This window comes from Oryctolagus cuniculus, chromosome 9 (genome assembly GCF_051225735.1).
Source record: "Oryctolagus cuniculus isolate XC-2025 breed Fujian yellow rabbit chromosome 9, ASM5122573v1, whole genome shotgun sequence".
Lineage (NCBI taxonomy): Eukaryota > Metazoa > Chordata > Mammalia > Lagomorpha > Leporidae > Oryctolagus > Oryctolagus cuniculus.
In genome coordinates this window covers 17,616,327-17,639,876 of record NC_142875.1, presented here as the reverse complement: position 1 = coordinate 17,639,876, position 23,550 = coordinate 17,616,327, and the positions used below count along the sequence as shown (strand labels likewise).

Sequence of the window (23,550 nt, the reverse complement as noted above, 5' to 3'; positions counted from 1 at the left end):
GAGTTTTAGGAGGAGTGACTTAAACACCCCTTGACAAAGTTGAGAAATTGCAAATGTTAGGTTTGAATAAAAGGCGATTTTTGCTAAAATCAGAGCAGGCATTCCTCTATCTTGTTCTATTTTAAAGGTCACTGTGTTAGCACACCTTTTCACTATTCTACTTTAAAGAATGTCCGCTAGCATTTTCATTGGTTACAAGGGCATTTAGTTTCACAGATATTTATAAATGTAGACTTGACCAGCTTTTATAATTACCATTCAGACCAAATAATTTACAGAAACTTAAAAGTTAAAAAGTTAAAGTGAAATAAAACAAAATACTACAAGTGCCTTTTCACTGTTTCACGTTATACTCATGCATCTCTGCCTTTTGTTAGACACACACACGCGCACGCATGTACCCTAGTGTACAGGTGAATCATTTTCATACTTGCTAATGTTATCTTACAGTCTTGGAATTGTGTCCATGAACTGTATTGAACCTGTTAAAAACTAGTTGAAAATGGCCAGCGCCATGGCTCACTAGGCTAATCCTCCGCCTTGCTGCACTGGCATACCGGGTTCTAGTCCCGGTCGGGACGCCGGATTCTGTCCTGGTTGCCCCTCTTCCAGGCCAGCTCTCTGCTGTGGTCCGGGAGTGCAGTGGAGGATGGCCCAAGTGCTTGGTCCTTGCACCCCATGGGAGACCAGGAGAAGCACCTGGCTCCTGCCATCGGATCAGCGCAGTGCACCAGCCGCAGCGCACCAGCCACGGTGGCCATTGGAGGGTGAACCAACGGCAAAGGAAGACCTTTCTCTCTGTCTCTCTCTCTCACTGTCCACTCTGCCTGTCAAAAACAAAAACAAAAACAAAAACAAAAACAAACAAACAAAAAAAACTGGTTGAAAATGAAAAAAATGAAAAATAAAAAGCTTCATTTTGCACTGTTTTAAAGAATGTAGGTTATTATTTAGAAATCTTCTCTTCTTTAGGTATAATCCATGGTTTCTTCTTTATGTAAAAGCTACATAATAATTTATATAAATTACAAGTTAGATTTGAACATTTTAAACTTAACCAAGGCTATACAGTTCAGTTATGCATTCTTGAGCTATTCATAAGCCAGTTTCCAATACTCTTGTGTTATAGAAGGATTAAATTAAAGCTTTGCAGTAGATTAGGTTTCATTGTGTTATTGTATTTACACATCGGGTTGGTCTATCATGCATTTCCTTCATACTATCTTATAAACTGATTAGGACATAACTCCTTCTCTATTGTGTTCGTTAAGAGCCCACCAAGTATGGATTTAAGAAGCAAAATTAAATACCCAATATCCCTGGCTTAGAAAATCATTGGTTCTCAATTGCTGCATTGTAATTCTGTCTATAGATCTACCCACCTACATTGAGCTTTAAAAAGAAAATGCAATTAAATACACAGATTGCCATGAACAAGGAATTGTATTTGACCAATGGTAATGAGTAAACTTCCCCCAATCCTGACCCTAGATAGACCCATCTTTGAGCTTTACTGTGGAAAGACTTGGATGATATGCTTATGTCTTAATGCAATACGTAATATATAAGAATATTCACAGATCAGTTGACGTTTATTTCGGCTTTAAGAAGCTGAGCCTTTGTGTCCTAAAATTATAGGCACATAATCCTTGAATCTGCTGTGTGGCAAAAAAAAAAAAAAAAAAAAAAAAAAAGAGGTTGAGCATGCTCTTTTTGTTTGCTGAAGACTCAATATGCAATATGAGAGCTAAATGTTTAGTTTTTTATTAAGCAATAAATGTCATTCACATGATAATAGCCTTTACCAGTTAGCAGCCTCTGGCTTTCCTGTTTAAGAAATACAGACTAGATGAACTGGTTAAATCCAGCAACAGGTAAGGGGCTTTGACAGCTCCTCCTGCCCTGTTGAGGACTTGTCTGTATCTACCAGACCGAGCTCACACACCAGCTGAGAGCTGCCTGTGCACAGAAATGGGCACCGGTGAAGGTTTGGGTGTGTAGGAAAATACGCGTGTGAATTGGCTGGATTTTTACCAGTCCTGGGTGTTTTCATTTGCAAGCAATGAGAAGGGAGAGTTCAAGTGGTGGGTGTCTGGCCTCCCTCCTTGGGGCTTCTAGCCCCTTGGATAATTTCCCTCATGACCTCTCCTCTGTTACTTGGTGAACTACTGCAAATGGGCAAGGGCCCCTTTTCTGTGACCCAGTGACAGACACTTCTAGGTGCTCATGAAATGTTTATTAAAGAAATGAGGGAGTGAATAAATGAGATGGGTCTGGCCTAAAATATTCTTTGATCCTCAGCTGTGAACTGCACAGGCCAAGCCTGGCAGAGGTCAGGCTCGTGATAAGTGCTTATAAACTATACTTGTGCCTGATTGACTGATGGGCATATCCAGAAACGATCAGACGATGCTTGAAGTCTCCTCATTTGTAGATTGGAAAATAGACTTGGATTTAACTTGCTTTTGTCCTCTATGACTTCAACCATCCAAATATAATTGTTGCAAGGATGTTTCAGGCTCTGTCTCCTGTTTGAAGAGTCTTCGGAAAGTTCATGTAAAATGAATATTATGGCAAAGCTATGCATGGATTTCCAATATTTTGGTACCAAAATAAGCTTATCTTTTAATGTCATTTTCCGTGAACTTTTTGAATAGCCTCATACACTTAACATTCTTAGAAAAGAAATATTGGAGTGAAAATATGGTCCATATTAATGTTTAATGCTGGGAAATATGATGTGTGTTGAAAGATGTAGAAGGAGGGTTGCAGACTTAGTAATAAATGACCCACCATGTTTTATTTCTTCTCAGTCTTTTTGGTTTCTTCTCTCTCCCTCATTTCCTTTCCCTCCTATCTCTTGTCAGCTATGGGACTCCTCTACCTATGAAAATGTGCCCTGGACCATGGCTTCTACCATCCCTGTAATTGTTCCACATGAAAAGCCTCTGTAAGTATTATAAACAAGTAGCATTTCCATTCACCACTAGACCCAAAGCTTCTTGAGTAGCAAGGATGTAAATTTATTTTAACCTTAAACCTAAAGTATAATTTTTGTGTGTGGGAAACCAGCAGTAGGAGACTGGTGTGATTAGGAGATACATTTCAATTAATTCTTCTACCAACACCGTATCTCTTTTGCATCAGAACCTTTTATACTGTTAAAATTAACAATTATGCAGCTGATGGCTGGCTAAATCCACCAGGGGATGCAGAGAGAGCCACAGATAACACGACACGTATAAATCATTCAGGAGAACAATTCATGAAAGAAAAGTTATCTGTGTTTGGGATGACATTGGAAGAGCTAAATAGAAGTCAATTTGAAGAAGGGACATTTAGTCCCATTGTCCAGCTTGTCTTTTTCTTTTTTTTTTTTAATTGTGTCATAATATACATTTTTAAAACTAATTATCCATTAGCGGCAAGATAAATGTCTCTGCTTGTGCTATGGCAAGAGTGGCCGCAGTGGTGAAAGATGATTGCACGGGGCAGCGCTTGTCGAGAGAGCTGTTCCCAGATAAGGTGGAACTGTTCTTCAGCGGGATGCAGTGAAGGGTGACAGGCAAGGCTGTGCTGACCAAGCAGAACTGCAGACCTGCCGATTTCGGTCTGCAGATGGGGTACAGAGGCAAAGGGGTTCAGGTCATTGTCCAGGAGTGATGTGTCACCAAACCACTTAGCTAGCAAAGTACCTCCAAATCGAGAAACCCATAAAACTGGATCCTAGCCAACATCAAACACTATTTTCAGGGTCCTCCCACACCAAACTGTTCTGGAAGCATCTCTCCAAGTGGTTTCATCAATCAATCTTCAGTCACCATAAAAGATGTCTATACCAGGGTGTTTTATAAATGTATTGTTACTGATGCAAAGAAAATATCTATTCATACTTGCATTCTGCAATACATTGGAACTTACTTGGACCAATTGCCACACACTACAGTCTTACAAGTGCTGTTTCATTGAAATTGTTATTTAAATTTCTTGAAAAATAATGTAACAAAAAGTCCTTTTCTCTTGCTCCCTTTAGAATGTTTTGGAAGTATCTATTATAACCCAAGTCAATAAAATGCCTTGACTTTACTCATAAAAGTTTTCAAGTTTTCTACTTGAAAAGAAATTAGGAAGAAGAAAATAAAACAATCCTGCCACCTCATATAAACTACTGTTGATAGTCTTTATGAACTCCTAGTCTCTTTTTGTGCACATATGCATTTTTTACTTCAATAAAAATTAGTGTGGCGTATTAGGTTAAGCCTCCGCCTGTAGTGCCGCCATCCCATATGGGTGCTCATTCGAGCCCCGCCTGCTCCTCCTCTGATTCAGTTCCCTGCTAATGGCCTGGAGAAACAGTGGAAGATGGCCCAAGTATTCATGCCCTTGCACCCACATGGGAGACCTGGAAGAAGTTCCTGGCTCCTGGCTTCAGATTGGTCCATCTCCAGCCATTGTGGCCATTTGGGGAGTGAACCAGAGGCTGGAAAACCTCTCTATGTCTCTCCCTTTCTGTGTCTAACTCTGCTTCTCATATAAGTTAATAAATCTTCTAAAAATTTTTTAAAAAATTATTGAATGTCTCATATGTCCAAGGAGGAAATCAGTGGTAGATAAGAACAAATCTTAGGATCACACTGTAATGAGATTTGTATCTTTCCCCCAAGTAAACACTAAGGTAACTATACTTTGCCCTATTTTGCAATGTATTTTTTAAAGATTTTTTTTATTTATTTGAAAGAGTTACAGAGAGAAGGAGAGACAGAGAGAGAAGGAGAGACAGAGAGACAGAGACAGAGAGGTCTTCCATCCACTGGTTCACTCCCCAATGGGCTGCAATGGCTGGAGCTGTGCCAATTCGAAGCCAGAAGCCAGGAGCTTCCTCCAGTCTCCCACATGGGTGCAGGGGCCCAAGGACTTGGGCCATCTTCCACTGCTTTCCCAGGCCATAGCAGAGAGCTGGACCGGAAGTGGAGCAGCTGGGACTAGAACTGGCACCCATATGGGAGGCACTGCAGGTGGTGGCTTTACCGGCTGTGCCACAGCGCTGGCCCCACAATATATTTTTAAAATATGATCCTTAAACCTGCATATGAATGGGCTGTACTTTCCAGATTGCAATGTATTTATGTTGTGTATTTATGTCTGTTGAATATTCTGCTGGGAGTGGGCATTCATTCTGGTGGTTAGGTCGCCTGCATCTCACAGACGAGCACATGAATTTAATTCCCTCCTCTGGTTACTGACTCCAGCTTCTTGCTAATGCGGACCCTGGCAGCATCAGCAGTGGCTCAAGTACTTGTGCTTTTGCCAACCCCGTGGGAGACCTGGATTGATTCCTGGCTCCTAACCTTGGCCCTGACCTAGCCCTAGCTGTTGTGAGCATTTGGGGTGGGAACCGGTGCATGGGAGCTCTGTCTGTTTGTATGTATTTATGTCTCTTCGTCTCACAAATAAACTTAATAAAATAAAAACAACGCTGTATCAAAAATATATTGAATAAATGTTTACACAATATTTTGAAAGCATTTATAATTAAATTCTTAGAAAAAATTTCTGAACTACTAAATCAAATCATATCTTTAAGAATACTTATACATATTGCTAAATGATTTAAAAATTGTCAACTTATACCAACTTTCATTGTATTCATTTTCTTGTTTCTTCAAAAACACTGCTTTGTAATTTTAAATTCATTTGGATAACTGTGTGAGCAAATATGCAATATTTAATTATTGGCAAAGTTAATGATTTTTAAAGATTATTTATTTATTTGAAAGTCAGAGTTACACAGAGAGAGAAGGAGAGGCAGAGAGAGAGAGAGGTTTTCCATCCACTGGTTCACTCCCCAGATGGCCACAATGGCTGGAGCTGCACCGATCCGAAGCCAGGAGCCAGGAGCTTCTTCTTGGTCTCCTACACAAGGGCAGGGGCCCAAGGACTTCTACTGCTTTCCCAGGCCATAGCAGAGAGCTGGGTCGGAAGTAGAGCAGCTGGGACTTGATCCAGAAGCCATCTGGGATGCCGGCACTGCAGATGGCAGCTTTGCCCACTACGCCACAGCAGCGGCCCAAAGTTCATGTTTTAATATGCTTATTGGCCATTTGTATTATGTATGATTGGAGTATTCTTGTCTTTGCCCAATTTTTATGCTGTGGGGTTCAACTTTCATTGATGAACTGACAGGTTTTTCACAGTAATGCTTTCTCTTGTTTTGATTCTATTTTATGTCTCCATTCCCTTGTTCTAACCATAAGTAGAATTTTTATTTGATTTCAATCTTTAATTGAAATTGTTACGTATAACTTTTTATTGCTGAATTGCGCACCTAAGATGGTTCAGTGGTCACTTTAATATCATAAGATTTTTACTACAATCTTTTATTGAGGCCACAGTGCTTCCCATATCTATAATTTTGCTGTTGAAAAGAATAAATGGTATTCTGAATCTTTAGGTATGTCTTCCAAAAGCAGTCATCCTTTTCTCTGAATATCAAGTCCAAAGTAAAGGTTTGTGTTTTTCCCTGATAATATGAATCACCCAGTAAATTCTGCTTCCCAGGATTTGGACAGAAAAACTTCTCATATAAAGAAGAAGCTCAATAAATGTTGTTGGATGAATGGGTAATCCTTAATTTATCTCATGCCATTGTAATAATAATTAATATCTTTCACTGCACCACTACCACACAGCTAATATTTACTGCCACTTGCCATGTGCCAGAGACTCACCCTTTGGAGGCTTTGTCCAATCCCAGGAGCTCTGTGATGGAACATGGTTGTCCTTGGAACAGCTTCGCAAGATCCAATTCTGCCAGGGTTATAGATGCTTTCTCTCAGACACATCATGGGTGTTCCTTTTTCTGCAATTGTTTATAAGTTTCAGGGTTGTGACAGACCCTATAATTAATCAGTTTAATTTCCCTCCAACTTTCTTGTTCACAGAATCCTGATATTAGACGGAACACAATGTGCTAACCTCAGTATTTCCTTTCTTTACCTCCTTTGCAGGTGGTGCCGTCAATTCTGGCCGGTGAGGATATCAGCTGGAAATCTCTAGGCAGCTTTTGGTTCCAGATGGCTCGATGCTGGCGGCTCCCTTCCTCTTCCTACTCCTTTCTTCCTTCCTTCTTTGATCTTAGATGTGATGTCTTCGTGAGGACAGCAGTCTCATGGCCATGCAGAAAGGGTCCTGAGTTGCGAATACTCATTGAGTTGTAGAGCCAGTTTTGTATTTATCAATTTTTTGGACTTTATGGAGAAAGACACATGCCTGTTTTTAAACTCACTAGTCTTTCTTTATTTTTTTTTAAAAAAAGGATTTATTTTGTTTTATTTGTGAGGCAGAATGACAGAGAAAGAGAGAGACAGAGAGAGAGACAGAGAGAGAGAGAGAGTCAGAGAGAGAGAGACAGAGAGACAGATATCTTCCATCCCCTTGTTCACTCCCCAAAAATAGCTGCAACAGCTGGGGTTAGCCAGACTGAGGCTTTATTTTTTTAAAATTAGCTTTTGGTTAATTATATGTGTGTGTGTGAGAGAGAGAGAGAGAGAGGAAGTGAGCAAGTGAGAGACAGCACTCTCATTACTGGGTCGCTCCACAAATGCTTGCAACAACCAAGATTGAAAGGGGCAAAGCCAGGACGTGGAAATGCAATCCAGATCTCCCACATGGGTGTCAGCAACCCGACTACTTGAGCCATCACGTGTGGCTCTCAGGGTCTGCATTAGCCGAAGTCAGGGGCTAAGGCAGGGTATCGAATCCAGACATTCTGACGTGGGATGCGGGTATCCCAACAGCCTTTTTTTTTTTTTTTTTAAGATTTTATCTATTTATTTGAGAAGTAGAGTTACAGACAGTGAGAGGGAGAGACAGAAAGGTCTTCCACCTGCTGGCTCACTCCCCAAATGCCCGCAATGGCCAGAGCTGGGCTGATCCGAAGCCAGGAGCCAGGAGCATCTTCCAGGTCTCCCATGTGGGTGCAGGGGCGCAAGCACTTGGGCCATCTTCTACTGCTTTCCCAGGCCATTGCAGAGAGCCGGACTGGAAGAGGAGCAGCCAGGACTAGAACTGGCACCATAGGCGGGGGATTAACAGACTGCATCACAGCGCCTGCTCCCCAACAGCCTCTTAACCACTAGGCCAAACACTCCTCCCATCATTCTAGAGAGCAGTTTTATTTATTACTGTGGAAGGAAAACCAATCCTGGATTTTCCCCAGGGTGGGAGGAGAAGGTGGCGTGTGATGGTGTTGGGGAACCAGGCTTATTCCCTGGTGATTATGGGAATTCCTTACTTTGACACAGTGGCACAAAGGCCATACAACCCTCTTCCTCATAATGTCATAGGAGATCTTGGCTGTCAACATTCCCTATTGCCCTAGGAGGGCATTTAGCTGGTGCCGTCCAGGTTCAAAGAGGAAAGTGGGTATGGCGTCCCTTTGTTTCTCACAACAAGGAAGTTGATGAATGGCTGCTTAGTGGCAGGGTTATAATTTGGGCCCAGTCTTATATTCTAGACAGGTATGTTCTTTACAGAGCTGCATAGACAGTTTTCCTGTATATTCTTACATTTTGAAATTATACAATCCCCTGTGTGGCAAAGTGCTTAGTCGGGCTCTCAGACCGGTCATTCAGTTGCTTTGATCATAGCAATCCTGAGAAATGCTTGTTTTCAGTTTGTTCTCTGTGATAACAAAGCAGAAACCTGGGCTTTGAGCAGGTTTTGTGCCTCTGAATGCTTTCACATTTGAAAAAAACCTTCAAAACAAGAAGTTTACTAGAACGATGGATAAGCTGGAAACTATCCTGCTACCTTTATTTTAGGGGTTGTTAGCCAAAGGTGGGCAGTTTTCTAACATTCAAACGTGCTCTCAGAATGAAACACCCAATGTAGGGCCAAGGGGCTGGCTGTTTTTTTTGGAGAGTTATTACGACTGTAATTCTATCTGTTTCAACACTTATTGACCATGACCATGCCTGGAAAGTTATGAAAACCTTTCTTTGAAGATTTTGTGTTTTTTTTTTTTTTAAACAAAGGTAATAGATAATGTGGGGAGCAATCCGGACTGGACTAAGTTACTGGAATTAAGACTTATTCTATGCATCTGCTCTCCCACAATATGGCGCTGGGAGAGAAGTAAACAGCTTCCGCACAGCTGCCTCCAGTTCAACCAATTAACTGTAGGACTTGCTCCTGATTGGAGAGCAGCATACTCAGCCGAGTTGGGATTGGTGGAGGAGGACTATAAAGGAGGAGAGAGACGGCACGCACCAGAAACATCTATGGGGAACATCTAAGGGAACCCGTGCAGCCCCCCAGAGAGCCGGCCGGCGGTGTGCCGCTCCCCTGCGGAAGTGGGGAATGCGGCCAGGGGGAACTGCCCTTCCACGGAGGTGGAAGGGATAGTAGCCAACCCGGGAAGAACCAGCAGCAAACCCGGGGAGGGCCGAGCAGACGAAAGAACAGCGCAGGGTCCTGTGTCGTTCCTCCACGAAGAGGGGGAGCGACATAATGGTGTCGTGACTCGGATAGGAAACCTAGCACGGATAGGAAACTTAGGACGGATAGCAAACTTAGGAGGGAAGAAACGGGAAGAAACGGGAAGAATTGGGAAAATACCGGAGAGAGAGACTAGCAAACAGCCTAGGGAAAAGCCGGACGAAAAAGGAGCCGGAAGAAGCTATTGAAAGCCTAGGCATAGACTCAGATACGGACTACGGGGGGAAGCTGGGAGAAATCTCTAAGGTCGAAAGCGAAAGTTAAAGCTAGAACAAACAGACTCGGACGCGGACTGTGGGGAGAGGCCAGGAGAAATGAGGGAGGAGTATTGTTGGAGGAAAGTTTGGGGAAACATACCGGGTAGAGAAAAATGTTAGGGAAAATGAAGCCGCGAGTGCAGGCCGAGGCGGAAACGAAAGCCACTTTGGGATTCTCAAGTTAGCCCGGGAATAGGGGGCGAAAAGTTAAAACCAGAAGCTGAGACGCAAGCCAGATTGGGATCCGTCTGATTAGCCCGGGGAGCAAAGGACGGAAAGCCAAACCGTGGGGCGGAGACGTACGCTGGGTTGAATTCGCCAGGCTAGCCCGGGGAACTTGGATTGAATGCTAGTGGTGGAGACGCAAGCTACGCTGTGTTACTCGCGGAAGCCGCCGCGTGCAGAGAGAGCACGGGGCGTGAATAGATAGGGAACGCTGGCGTAGGCCGTGGTTCAGACGCGAAAGGGTTAAGCGTGGAGACCGCGGACCGCGCAAAGCCGGGAAGCCGCGCAGAGAGGCGCGCGGGCTGAAGCGGCGCAGAGCCGGGAACCCGCCGGCGGGGCGAGGTGCCGGAAAGCCGCAGGGATAAGAGAAACAGAAGTTTGGAAGTGAAGTAAAAGAGAAATGGGAATGCTGGAAGATAGAAGTGAAATGGGAGAGGTAGGAATGCCCGGAGATAGAGAAATAGAGAAAAATAAGGCCTCCCCTCAACATGCCAATTAGGAGGCTTGGATTCGGTCTGCCTGATTTAAGGCGGTAAGCGCCAGCAAAGCTCGACCAGAGTATGAGCTGCAGGTCACCGAAGATAGGCACAAACCAACACTAATAAGTCTCCCCCACAATACGGCAATGAGAAGGCTTGGATTCGGTTTGCCTGATAGGTTTTGTAAACACCTGCAGGCAGTTCTAGCAGAGCAGAGCATGCGCTGCAGGGCACCGAACACAGGCACGCATCAGCGCCTAAAAACCTCCTCACAACATGGCGAAGAGAGGACCCGGATTCGGTTTGCCTGATAGGACTTGTAAGAGCCTGTGGCAACTCTAGCAAGTAGAGCAGAGTGTGTCCGCGGGACACCGAAGACAGGCGCGTATCAACGCCAAAAAATAAAAAGAAAGGGGGATCTGTGGGGAGCAATCCGGACTGGACTAAGTTACTGGAATTAAGACTTATTCTATGCATCTGCTCTCCCACAATATGGCGCTGGGAGAGAAGTAAACAGCTTCCGCACAGCTGCCTCCAGTTCAACCAATTAACTGTAGGACTTGCTCCTGATTGGAGAGCAGCATACTCAGCCGAGTTGGGATTGGTGGAGGAGGACTATAAAGGAGGAGAGAGACGGCACGCACCAGAAACATCTATGGGGAACATCTAAGGGAACCCGTGCAGCCCCCCAGAGAGCCGGCCGGCAGTGTGCCGCTCCCCTGCGGAAGTGGGGAATGCGGCCAGGGGGAACTGCCCTTCCACGGAGGTGGAAGGGATAGTAGCCAACCCGGGAAGAACCAGCAGCAAACCCGGGGAGGGCCGAGCAGACGAAAGAACAGCGCAGGGTCCTGTGTCGTTCCTCCACGAAGAGGGGGAGCGACAGATAAAACTGCCTAAGTTTTCTGAGACGTTCGACCTGAAATATTCTCAAATTATTGAATTATTCTCACGCATCGTCAGTTCTACCAAAGGATTTGGTCCGAATGTCATTTGCCACTTCGTTCTCTCCTGAGAGTGAAAGCCTTGGGGAAAAAAACCATGAAGGGCTAAAGTTAGGCTGGAAAATGCGCCTTGAGTTATATTGTGGTCATAAACATAGACTGTCAGGAGACAATGTTTATTACTGCTCCTCCTTTTTTGGTTCTGCAAGATCTCCTGAGTAGGCAGGGCAAGAGAACCTAGCTCCTACGAGAAAGTTCTTATGAGAAATTGATAAAATGCAAAAACTAAAACACAAGGAAGATGGCTTGAAATTCAAAATAACTACTAAGATATGTTTAAGAGACAAAAAGATGATACGGAAGATGTTTGAAGTGAAAAATAAATTGATACTTGCATACAGTGCGTGCAAAAGGAAAATAAAAAAAGATGCCCACAAAAGAGGTCTTAAAGAAATGTGAAAAGCCCTGGAGATGAAATGTCATATAAATATTGCTAGTCAGTTATAATCAACCATGGCAAAGCCATATGTTCTGTGCCTGAAAGAACTGACAGAGGCAAAACGACCGACTCAGCATCGGATAAAGGGAAGTGGGGAAAAGAGCATTTATTAATTGTGGAAAAAACTGAAGGAGGGGCTAGTATTTAGGACAGCTGAGGGAACGTGCCAGGGAATCGTGGCTGGCATGAAAATGTTGAGAAAGTAGAGTAAACGTTAGGTCGAAAAGCCTGGAACACAGATTTCCTCCTTGGAGTTAGGCTGACATTAAATAAAAAAAGAATTCTATGGAACAGTGATAATCAAAGTCAGTAAGACGGAGAAAAAAAAAAAGCACCCAGCTTATGCACCTCAAGAATAGCACCTGGGACAGGTAAAGGAACACCGATGAAATTGTTGATAGCATCCCTAGAGGCTCAGTCTGCTGTCATCCCCTGCCTGCTGCATAAACCCATCCCCCCTTGTCTGTCCCACTGTGTCCGTCCTGTCTTCTCCCAAGCAGGCAGAGCCATGGAGCCCATCCCTGCTCAGGGCTCTGTGTCAAGCTCTGTCCCTCCATCCTGAATACACATCTCCTCTTCAGTTCATCTTCTACGTCTCATCTACTCAAACGTCTCAGATCACGCTCTTCACTATCACCGTGTTTAACGGTATTTACACGCTGGGAACTATGCACCTTGCAGGCACAGCAACGAAACAGCACCCAGGAATCCTTGCCCTCTGGGAGCTCTTGTTAGTGAGGGGAGGGGAGGGCGACATCCACTGAATAAATACATCAACTAATAATTGTGGACCGTTGCTAATCTCTCCTGTAATTTTTTAAAATTTTTATTTATTTGACAGGTAGAGTTATAGACAGTGAGAGAGAGAGAGACAGAGAGATCTTCCATCCGTTGGTTCACCCCCCAAATGGCTGCTACAACCGGAGCTGTGCCGATCCGAAGCCAGGATCCAAGAGCTTCCTCCTGGTCTCCCATGGGGTGCAGGGCCCAAGCACTTGGGCCATCCTCCACTGCCCTCCCGGGCCTCAGCAGAGAGCTGGACTGGAAGAGGAGCAACCGGGAAAGAATACGGCACCCTGACCAGGACTAGACCCCGGTGTGCCGGTGCCGCAGGTGGAGGATTAGCCAAGTGAGCCACGGTGCCAGCCCCTTTCTCCTGTATTAACTCTCTGTGGCTTCCGAAAAACAAGTTCCTGTAAACGGGGCCACTTGACAATAGAAATGTTTTCTCTCCCAGTTCTGGGGGTCAAGACGTCTGGATCCAGGAGCCACAGGGCCCCAGATCTTTTGAGATTCTTGTGGAGACTCTTTCTCCACCTCTCTTTGGAAGTGGAGTAGCCGGGACTCAAACTGGTGTCCATATGGGATATCAGCACTGCAGGAGGCGGCTTCACCCACTACGCCACAGCGCCAGCCCCATCTGCTTCTCTCTTAGAGGGACACTTGTCATGGGACTTAGAGTCCAACCAGATAATCCAGAATGATCTCATTTCAAGCTCTTTAACTTTATTTCAAAGAACCCTTTTCCTATAATACTTTATCCATGTTAGTATTTTTTTTTTGTTTTAGTACTATTGGTTGAACTCTGTAATTAACACACAATTATTCTTAGGTGTTTAAATTTTAACTGAAAAGTGATCCCTGTTAAATATAAGAGTGGGAATAAGAGAGGGAGGAGATGTACAATTTGGGACATGCTCAATTGGACTTGCCCCAAATGGTGGAGTTAGAAACGTGCCAGGGGATTCCAATACAATCTTATCAAGGTGGCATGTACCAATGCCATCTCACTAGTCCAAGTATTCAATTTCAGTTCACAATTGATCACACTGATAGGTCTAAGAGTCAAAGGGATCACACAAACAAGACTAGTGTCTGCTAATACTAACTGATAGAATCAAAAAGGGAGAGAACAATCCATCATGGGAAGCAGGATGCACAGCAGACTCATAGAATGGCAGATGTCCTAAACAGCACTCTGGCCTCAGAATCAGCCCTTAAGGCATGCGGATCTGGCTGAAGAGCCCATGAGAGTATTTTAGGCATGGAAAGCCAAGACACTCTGGAAAAAAAAAAAGACCTAAATGAAAGATCTCCGTGAGTGAGATCCCAGTGGAAAGAACAAGGCCATCAAAGAAGGAGGTACCTTTCTTTGAAGGGAGGAGAGAACTTCCACTTTGACTATGACCCTGTCAGAATAAGATCGAAGTCAGAGAACTCAAAAGGCTTCCATAGCTTTGGCAACTCATGACTAGAGCCTAGGGAGATTACTGACACCATAAACAAGAGTGTCAAATTGTTAAGTCAACAACAGGAGTCACTGTGTACTTACTTCTCATGTGAGATCTGTCCTTAATGTGTTGTCCAGTGTGAAGTAATGCTATAACTAGTACTGAAACAGTATTTTACACTTTGTGTTTCTGTGTGAGTGCAAACTGATGAAATCTTTACGTAATATATACTAAATCGATCTTCTGTATATAAAGATAATTGAAAGTGAATTTTGATGTGAGTGAAATGGGAGAGAGAGCGGGAGATGGGAGGGATGCGAGTGGGAGGGAAGTTATGGGGGGGGGGAAGCCATTGTAATCCATAAACTGTATTTGGAAATTTATATTTACTAAATAAAAAAAAAAAAAAAACCTTTTCCAAAAAGGTCACCTTCCCAGATCCCAGGGATTTAAAGTAGATGTCTTGGGAGGAGGGTTGAATTTTTTGACCTTCCATATCCATTTCCAATTTTTTAAGTATGTATTTCTTTGAGAGGCAGAGAAACAGAAAAATTATGGGTAGGGGAGAGAGAGCTCCCATCCTCTGGATCATTCCCCAAATACCTGCAATAACTTGGGCTAGGCCAGGCCAAGGCCAGCAGCCAAAAATTCAATCCAGATTTTCCACGTGAGTGGCAGGAACCCAGTTACTTGAGACTGCACCATTGCATCCCATGGCCTGCATTAGCAGGAAGCCGGAGTCAGGAGAAGTGCCAGGACTCGAACTCAGGTAATCTGCTGTAGGATCTTAAGTGCTGGGCCAAAGGCCCACCCCCATCATTACTTTTTTACAGCACAAAATCCGTATCTCTCTGTTGCTCCTCTATGGACCTGGCACCTCACAGCAGCAGGTTGGAAGCCCCAGAAGCACCCAGGAGCCTCAGCTGATGCCACCTGCTCACATAACCCCTCACGCACGACCCCAGAAAATATGCAAGGGGTCATGATCAAAATGATTATGTATTTGTGGCTCACAGGTTTGCCTTCTGTCTGCTCGTTCCTCGTGGGAATGTCAGTGCCACCAGAACACTTACTTATTTATTATTACTTACTTAGAAAACAGTTAAGATGGACGTCAGGAGTGTAAGACTTAAACTCCGCAGGTGGCTCCCAGGTTCTGAACCCAAGTGGCCCCACACTCCTCATGGTCTATATCTACGTATGGTTCAGTGAAAGACTCACTTCAGGAGTGTAGCCCCAGAGCGCGACAACAGCTCATTCTACTGAAATGTCTTCAGTGAGGCTTAGCAGGCGCCATCTCCTTAGCCGGGAAGGGGATTAACGCCCTGCAGGAAACATTTCCACAGAATCAAAGAAAGAAGTTCTGAGCGGCCCCAACTCCACCCACAATTAATTCATCATTTTATCTGACTCTTCAGTTTAGTTTTACTCTCTGTCAGTAGCTCCTGAAATGTGGTCCCAAATCAGAGCCATTGACAGCACCTGGGAACTCTTAGAAAGTTAGAAATGCAGACGCCAGGGACCAGTCCCAGACCTGCTGCATCCAGGGAGCAGGAGGAAGCCGGGTGTCACGTTGAACAAGCCCTCTGGGTGTTTCTTATTTCTGATGAGTGTGAAAGCCACTGCTCCAGGTGACTTTTACGGCCCCAACCACTGGTCCTCATGTTTGGCTTTGGGTCCATCTGTTCTTGGGGTGCTAGGGAGCCTCTTCCTGTGGCAGGCCCTCTTTCTTTCTCCAATAGAGACTTGGAAACATTTTTTCATAGTTGTATATGAATATATATAACATATTTATGCAAAATAAAGAAGAAAACACTGGGTACATTATAAAATGCCATCCATGATAACTCAATTTAGACGATCTGTATTCTTTTCTATACATTTAGAAAAATTTAATAAGTACTATTTTTAAAGATTCATTTATTTGAAAGGCAGAGTTAGAGAGAGAGAGAGAGGTCTTCCATTGACTGGTTCACTCCCCAAATGACTGCAATGGCCAGAGCTGTGTCAATCCTAAACCAGAGGCCTGGAGCTTCTTCCAGGTCTCCCACGCAGGTTCAGGGGCCCAAGCACTTGGATCATCTTCTATTGCTTTCTTTTTTTTTTTTTTTTTTTTTTTTTTTTGACAGGCAGAGTGGACAGTGAGAGAGAGACAGAGAGAAAGGTCTTCCTTTTTTGCCGTTGGTTCACCCTCCAATGGCCGCCGCTGCAGCCGGCGCACCGCGCTGATCCTGGCAGGAGCCAGGAGCCAGGTGCTTTTCCTGGTCTCCCATGGGGTGCAGGGCCCAAGCACCTGGGCCATCCTCCACTGCACTCCCTGGCCATAGCAGAGAGCTGGCCTGGAAGAGGGGCAACCGGGACAGAATCCGGCGCCCCAACCGGGACTCGAACCCGGTGTGCCGGCACCGCAAGGTGGAGGATTAGCCTATTGAGCCACGGCGCCGGCTCTCTTCTATTGCTTTCTTAGGCCAGCAGCAGAGAGCTGGATCAGAAGTAGAGCAGCCAGGACTTGAACTGGCACCAATACAGGATGCCGGCACTGCAGGCGGTGGCTTTACCCACTGTGCCACAGCACCAGCCCCAATAAATACTATTTTTAAAATAAAGGTATTTCTCTCTGCACCACAATGTAATTGATCTGAAGGTGCTCCTTTCTCGAGCTTCCATAGAACATTCCTAGCATTCAAGAAGCCTACATTGGACTCTCATATTTCACAGTGTAGACCATGGAAAACTCCCCAGCTCTAACTGCAAAAACTGACATAGAAACGCTAGAAGAAAAGGTTTTTACCATGTCATTAAAATGCTTCATTGGGTGGGCAATTAGCCTAGCAGTTAGGATGCTGGTTAGGACACCTTTGTCCCACAGCAGAGTACCCACCTGGGTTTGACCCCTCGCTCTGGCTCCTGTCTCTAGCTTCCTGTTAATCCAGACCCTCGGAGGCAGTGGTAATGGTTTCAGGTAGTTGGGTTCCTGCCACTTCCCTGGGAGACCTGGATTGAGTTCTTGCTAAATCCCATCGTTGCCTCATTAACAGGGAACACCATGGCACAACCACGTAGGAAGGTTTGTTCAGGAGATGCATTCAAGAAACATGTGCATTAGAAACAGTGCCCATGACTGTTGCATTGCTGACTCACAGCCCAGACACAGTACTAAGAAGTGGGAAGAACGATGCCAGGCTCTAGCTATGACTGGCAAAGAAGCAGCCATCACTCATATTACCCAGAAGATGGGATGCTTGGATATTTGGGGGATTTGGACAATATTCTCGTTTTGTCTTGATTTGTCACAATCAAGGGATGGCCTTGACTGACCCTGATAGTCTGTGAAATGGTGATGTACGCGGTGGCCTGGCTATGAGTGGTAGGCCAGCTCACAGCAACGCTGGAGACTAACAGTACCAGGCCTACTTCCTACTAACAGGGGCTGCTTTTCACTGTTTTAAGAGGAGCTCATCCAAAATGCTACCAGTTCCCTGTTTCTCAGTAATTAGCAATGTGTCTGTTTATTCATCCAACAGATATTTATTGAGGACTTCTTACATGCTGAAGTTGTAATAGGAATCAAAATGACAAGGACCTTCATGAAAGAGACAGCGTGGGTAGGAAGAGGAAAACACATTAATTTTTAAAAACCCGTATATTTAATTAAAAGCTGGGATAGCTATTATGAAGGGAAAAAGCAGAGTTCTCAGAAGGTGTAACCACAGAGCTAATGTAATCTAAAGAGCTAATGATGTTTAAATGGAAATGAAAAGGCTAGGGGACAGTTAACTGGGTGAGGAATGTAGGGGTGGAAGTTGGTAAAGGCATCAGGGTATGTGGTCCCCTGCAAGGGTGCTGAGGCAGAGAGATTTGGAGAAACCAAATGAGGCCGGTACGGCTGATTCCCTGCTCATCTCAAACCTATTTCCAAGTCCCCTCTTGCACAGAACAACATTTAACAGTCAGCCTTCTAAACAGGAACTGTAAGAACCCAGTGGGGTGTTTAAAAGCCAATTGACTTTTGCTGAACAAAGCTGTATAATGGTTTGTAAGCAATAACACAGCTTCCGGAGGGGACTGTCAGGGAGTTCTTCGAAAACTGAGTGCTCCAATTTCAACCTAGAACTCGAGGCTTTCACCCTGAGCCCTTGGCCCATTCCTTCTTCTAGACTCTCGGTTCTTTATTCCTTCTTGTATTCAGTTCCTCTTCACGTTCTCTCCTGTTCCCTTTACCATCTTGGCACTTAGTAGGTTTCATTGGCTTAGCCAACATCTACGGAGCGTTATGCCCAGTGGTCCTGCATGCAAGCAAACTCTAAGAAGGTTCGCCTCTGCCCTTGGGACTGCTAGACTTGTTGCCAGAATCTGACCCAGTATCCTAAAAAACAAATGCAACCAAACTCTGTGACCTCTATCTCAAATGACTCACCATAAATTTCTGTATTGCTTCTTCCATGACCAAATCATCTTTGTTTTATGTTTCAGAGTCTAAGAAACTACTTTAAATGGTATTTTGATTTTTTATAATAAAGTTTGAAGATTACAAGATGGTATTACTGTTGTTAAAATCAAATGGCTTAATTGTAATCCCATTTATAATTGGTGTTTTCACCTAGGGGTATTCGAAAATGAGGTGCCTTTCCTTTTATCTTTCCAATGGCGGCCCCTTGTAATGCTGGTGTGAGCACAAGACCAGGAATTAGGAACTCTTCACTCGGCCCCTGACTCACCAGGTTACCCAACTTAACCTCGCCATTTCTTCATCTGTGAAATGGGGATAATAATACTTACCTCCCTCTCCGGGGTGTCATGAGTATTAATTAGTGTTTGTCAAGTACTTTGAGATCTTCAGATGAAAGGCCCCGTGGAAGCCCAGTGTACAGTATCATTATGTAAAGCTGCCACACCTCCCACTTTCTCCTGAACACTGATCACCAATTACAGCCAGCCCTAAATGGGGGGAATGCTGTATTCAGGCACGACAAGGCAAGTTTTATTGGTCCATTAGGACATGCCTATTTGAGGGAATTAGTTTTGTGAAAATGGTTATTATGCCAAGGACTTTTATTTTAGGCAGTTGCTGCTCTTAATAGTTAATGGTTAAATATGAAGCCATTTGGAGGGCCCGGTTTCACATTCCGATTGGGAAGACAGGCCTTCCCGGCCATGCCGTTGACTTCTAAAGAAGCTGAGGCATGTGGTGTGGGAGCACTTACTACCCACAACATGAAATTATATTTATATGGAAGGCTGATTCTGGTTTCTGAGAAACCAGCTGGAGAGTGAAGACAATGCTACTCACCTCATTAAGAAAGGAAGAAGCGACTCCCACAGAGAGGTTTTCTGGATTCCAATTTCAAAGGATTTGTAACTTGCAAAGACAGTACTTCTCTCATTGGAGCCACATTTCATACATGGAAGCAAACTATACCGATGTCTGCCACCTCTTTCTGAGAACTCTTTCATGGGTCATTGTTGATGACCCTGGGTTTGAGAATTTGTGGACAATTGTCCAACTTCAGAAAGTGGCAGAACTTGCCAGCTGTGCTATTTCAGGGATAAAGCAGCCTTAACTTATACTGTTCCAGGTTTGGTTTTTAACCTACTGTCAGATTTCACATTTTTCTGGCTCAAAAATTATTGCTTATTTCCTCTTTAGGAAGCAAGATACGAGCTATGTGAGTATATTTCAAACTTAATCTTCGTTGTTAACATGCTAAAGATTTTATCTGAAAGTCAGGCGATGAATTCATATTTTCATGACTACAATTTTTTTGAAGATTTATTTATTTTAAAGGCAGTGTTATAGACAGAGGAAAGACAGAGAGCGAGTGAGAGAGATCTCCTATCCGCTGGTTCACTTCCCACATGACCACAATGGCCAGGGCTGGGCCAGTCTGAAGCCAGGAACCAGGAGCTTTATCCAAGGCTCCCATGTGGCTACAGGGGCCCAAGCACTTGGGCCACCTTCCACTGCTTTCCCAGGCCATAGTAGGGAGTTGGATCGGAAGTGGAGCAACTGGGATGTGAACTGGCACCCATTTGGGTCGCTGGCATCACAGGCAGTGGATTAACCTGCTGGGCCACAAATGCTGGCTCGCACAGATCACAAATTCCTTTTTAAAAATCCAAAATATATCTATAAAGAATCAATTTCTTGAACCATTGCAGAATTCTGTTTTTAAAAATTTGTCTGAAAGGCAAGACAGAAAAAGATGGAGTGAGAGTATTTTATCAAGTTTTTTATACAGTTCACAAACTATTTTCATGGAGATTGCAATGAACTCATATCATGTTTACAAATATTTTATGACCTTGTTTAGATTCATGCCTACTGTGATAATTTGAGTGTGAAAGAAGTTAAACCACCATTGTTTTACCCATGAAAGCAGATCCAAAAGCAAATTTGTTGTGCGTACAATGGAAACACTTTCTCTACCCAAGTGAAGTCTAACGTTGTCCAGGGCCTGAGAAACCAGTTCGTGGTATTGTTGGCATCCAAAGAACATGGCAATTACACATGATTTTTATCTATTAACATATTTAGCAGTTGCTCTTTAACACTTAGACTCCATTATCCTGACCATAATTTTGTTCTGTTTGCTTATTAAAACACACACATATCTTTTTGAAAAATCACAGATTTAAATGATCTAATGAGCTCTCTTGTGTTTACTTTGTTACTTTAAAAATATTTTCATTAACACTGAAATCATGTATTCAATCAACAAACACCACTGCATGAAGAATGCCATTGTCTCTGACAATGGGTGGGAGTGGAGAAAGACCACGACAAGGAATTGTTGTGTAGTATGACATAGGCAAAAATCTTATTCATTCTGTTCAATTCTGGGGTGAGCAGATGTTAGAACTGTCGGTGCTCTATAGCAATTTCCTGGGAAGATAGTGTTAAGGTGTAAAAAGAAAGAGGTGGGGTACAGCAGGCCGGAGGAGGGTGCGAAGAAATGGAGAGGCAGACGCAGTGCCAGGTGGGGAGGTGCAGAGTGGGAGGAGGGCGTGACTCTGATCCAAAATGGCCTCAGAGTGCATGCTGAGTAAGTCCCACTTCATCCCACACATGGCCGGCCAGGCATCACTGGGGGATTTTGGTGGTAGTCTGTAGCCAGATCTAGGTGTAGGGAGGTCAACCAGGGAGCCGTTCTCCTTCAGAACCACCAAAAACCACAAACAAGAGCTAAAACCCTTTATTTATTTGCAAAGAGTTGAACCCAAAGGCAAACTAGTCCTGATTTCCTGCACACCCCAACTAACATTAAAAAAATTCTCTTAAAAAAAGTTCCCTTCCAGTGTTTATCCAAATCAGAGCAAACACCAATACGAATTCTTAGGTATTTTCCTCCTTTCATCCACCCAAAGCAACCCATTATAGTCACGGCTCCACATCTTGCTTCTTTTTTGAGATTTCTGTTTAGAAAGGGGGTGCTGGGGGTCTTGGTTTGTGCACGGCCCCTTGTTGATGCTGAGGGGCAAATGGAGGCAGATGGAAGGCACTGGCCCAGGGGGTGGATGGAAGCCTGGAAGCAGAAGCGCAGTTCAGAAGTAACAGAAGGGCAGAGGAAGACCTCCTTTCCATCAGGGAAAGTCACAGTATAATTGGGATGATACTTCCAAAATATTCAACCCCTGTGTTTTCTCTTCCTGGTAGGTCAAGTTTCACCGTTGCAGCCTCCAGAGTAGGAGGGGGTAGGTATAGCCAAGGAGAGGAGGCGGAGGTGGGCTAGGGCAAAGTTGGCTGGGGCCAGGGAGAGTAAGGGGGAGAAGTATAGACACAAAGTGACTTCTGCCCGACTCCTCCCAGGGTGACAGAGGCAGGCCTGGGCTCGGTTCCTGGAGTGTCCCTTAGTCAACTACTCTATAGGGAGAGGAAAGCACCCCAAATTCTCTAGGGGGTCTATGGAGAGGTGCACAGGGTGGATGATGGAGTGGGCAAGGTTCCTAGAAGGTCATAGGAAGGGGTGTGACAGGCTCCTGACCTTGACATCTCCTGGGTGAACTTTCTAAAACAAAGGGCAGTGGGGGGCTGGGCTGTGTCTCAGCACTACCACGGCATCCCCAAGGCAGAGGTGGGCTTGCAACCTCCAACAGGTAGGACCACTAGGCCTAGGCAGGGCCAACTGAGATTCCAGAGCCAACAGTGGACCAGGGTCAGGACGAGGCCCCTCACTGATAGACCCTGTCACCTTGCTGAACCTCAGGCAGGAGCAGAGAGGGACAGGAAATCTCACAAACTGTTCCCTTACCCAAAGAGACCAAGTTATCTTAAACATATGCCTAAATTAGTGGGTTAGGCTGGGTTGATTATTTTGCTGACAATGAGGAGCACACAATCACAGTGGTGAGGAAGAAAGAGAGTTTTTTTGTATATCCAGCTGGTATATTCACACCTCCATTATGCTATTATTTACTTTTTTGTAGTATATCAGATATCAGATTTCACACTTTTCTCAAGGCTAGTGCATTTGAAAACAGCTAAGAGAAGTTGAGCCACAACTCAGAAAAATACTGTAATGACACGCAGGTCTGAGCAGAACTGTTTTACAGAACTGATTACAGTATGTTTATTAGCCCCATTTTTCTGAAGGTGGGGATTGGGAAGACTTATCAGTGACAGAGCCAGTGGCGGGACTAGTTCTGGAACCACCGCTCAGGAGGGCCAGCCTTCTCCTTTGAGGACCATTCTCTCCCACTTATCACTTGTGGTGGCTTTGATCTACTTGTCTATCTCTGTGAAAGCACAGAGCAACTCATTTCATTAATAGGGCTTTGTTGAGCAGGTGTTTGCTCAGAATCTAAGTTGGCCCACCGACACCTGCTGCATCCCATATCAGAGTCCCTAGGCCTGAGGATCGGCCTTGCCTGCAACCTGCTGATGTTCGCCCTGGGAGCTGGCCGGTGATGGCTCAAGTGCTTGAGTCCCTGCCACCCAAGTGGAAGACCCAGAGGGAGTTCCAGGCTCCTGCCTTCTGTCTGGCCCACGCCTGGCTGTTGTGGGCATTTGGGGAGTGAGCCAGCAGATGGAAGAGCTCTGTCTCAGCATTTCAAGTCCAATAAGCTTGTAAATAGTGGTAACTCTAGATCCCTGAGTACGCGAGCCCAGAGCACTGAGGAGCATAAACATCTGTAACCATGCTGGAGACACTGAGGCACAGCAGATGACAGATGGCTGATTAATTTCTTTTCCAAAATGTGAGCTGTTTGCTCAGGTTTACATACCAGAGAAATCACAGTCCTTTTAAGGTTGGAAGAATCCCCACTCTCAAAGTTGATTCCCTCGTAGAAAACAACAAATGGATCCCTACGGCAGGCGCTGTGGCACAGCGGGTTAGGCTATGGCCCGAGACACCTGAATACCACGTGAGTGCCTGGGATGGAGTCTTGTTTCCACGTTGGATGCAATTTCCTGCTAATGCA

The 23,550-nt window shown here is 44.6% G+C and overlaps 1 protein-coding gene across 8 annotated transcripts in view; it reads left to right on the top strand.

The window, feature by feature from the left end:
- LOC103349133 (uncharacterized) overlaps window positions 1-18,663 on the top strand; it is a 49,409-nt gene extending 30,746 nt beyond the window's left edge. For 3 of the 8 annotated variants that reach the window (XR_016212751.1, XR_016212750.1, XM_070048386.2), the window contains exons 2-3: window positions 2,868-2,950; window positions 12,741-18,663. Coding sequence is in view for 3 of the 8 variants with exons in the window: in XM_070048386.2 (XP_069904487.1) it covers window positions 2,868-2,950; window positions 12,741-12,744 (87 nt within the window). In the remaining 5 variants the exon portion in view is untranslated. Of the gene's footprint in view, window positions 1-2,867; window positions 2,951-7,007 lie in introns of all 8 variants that reach the window. The other 5 variants (XR_016212747.1, XM_070048385.2, XR_016212749.1 and 2 more) reach the window with 3 other exon arrangements.
- Window positions 18,664-23,550: the final 4,887 nt, after the last annotated feature.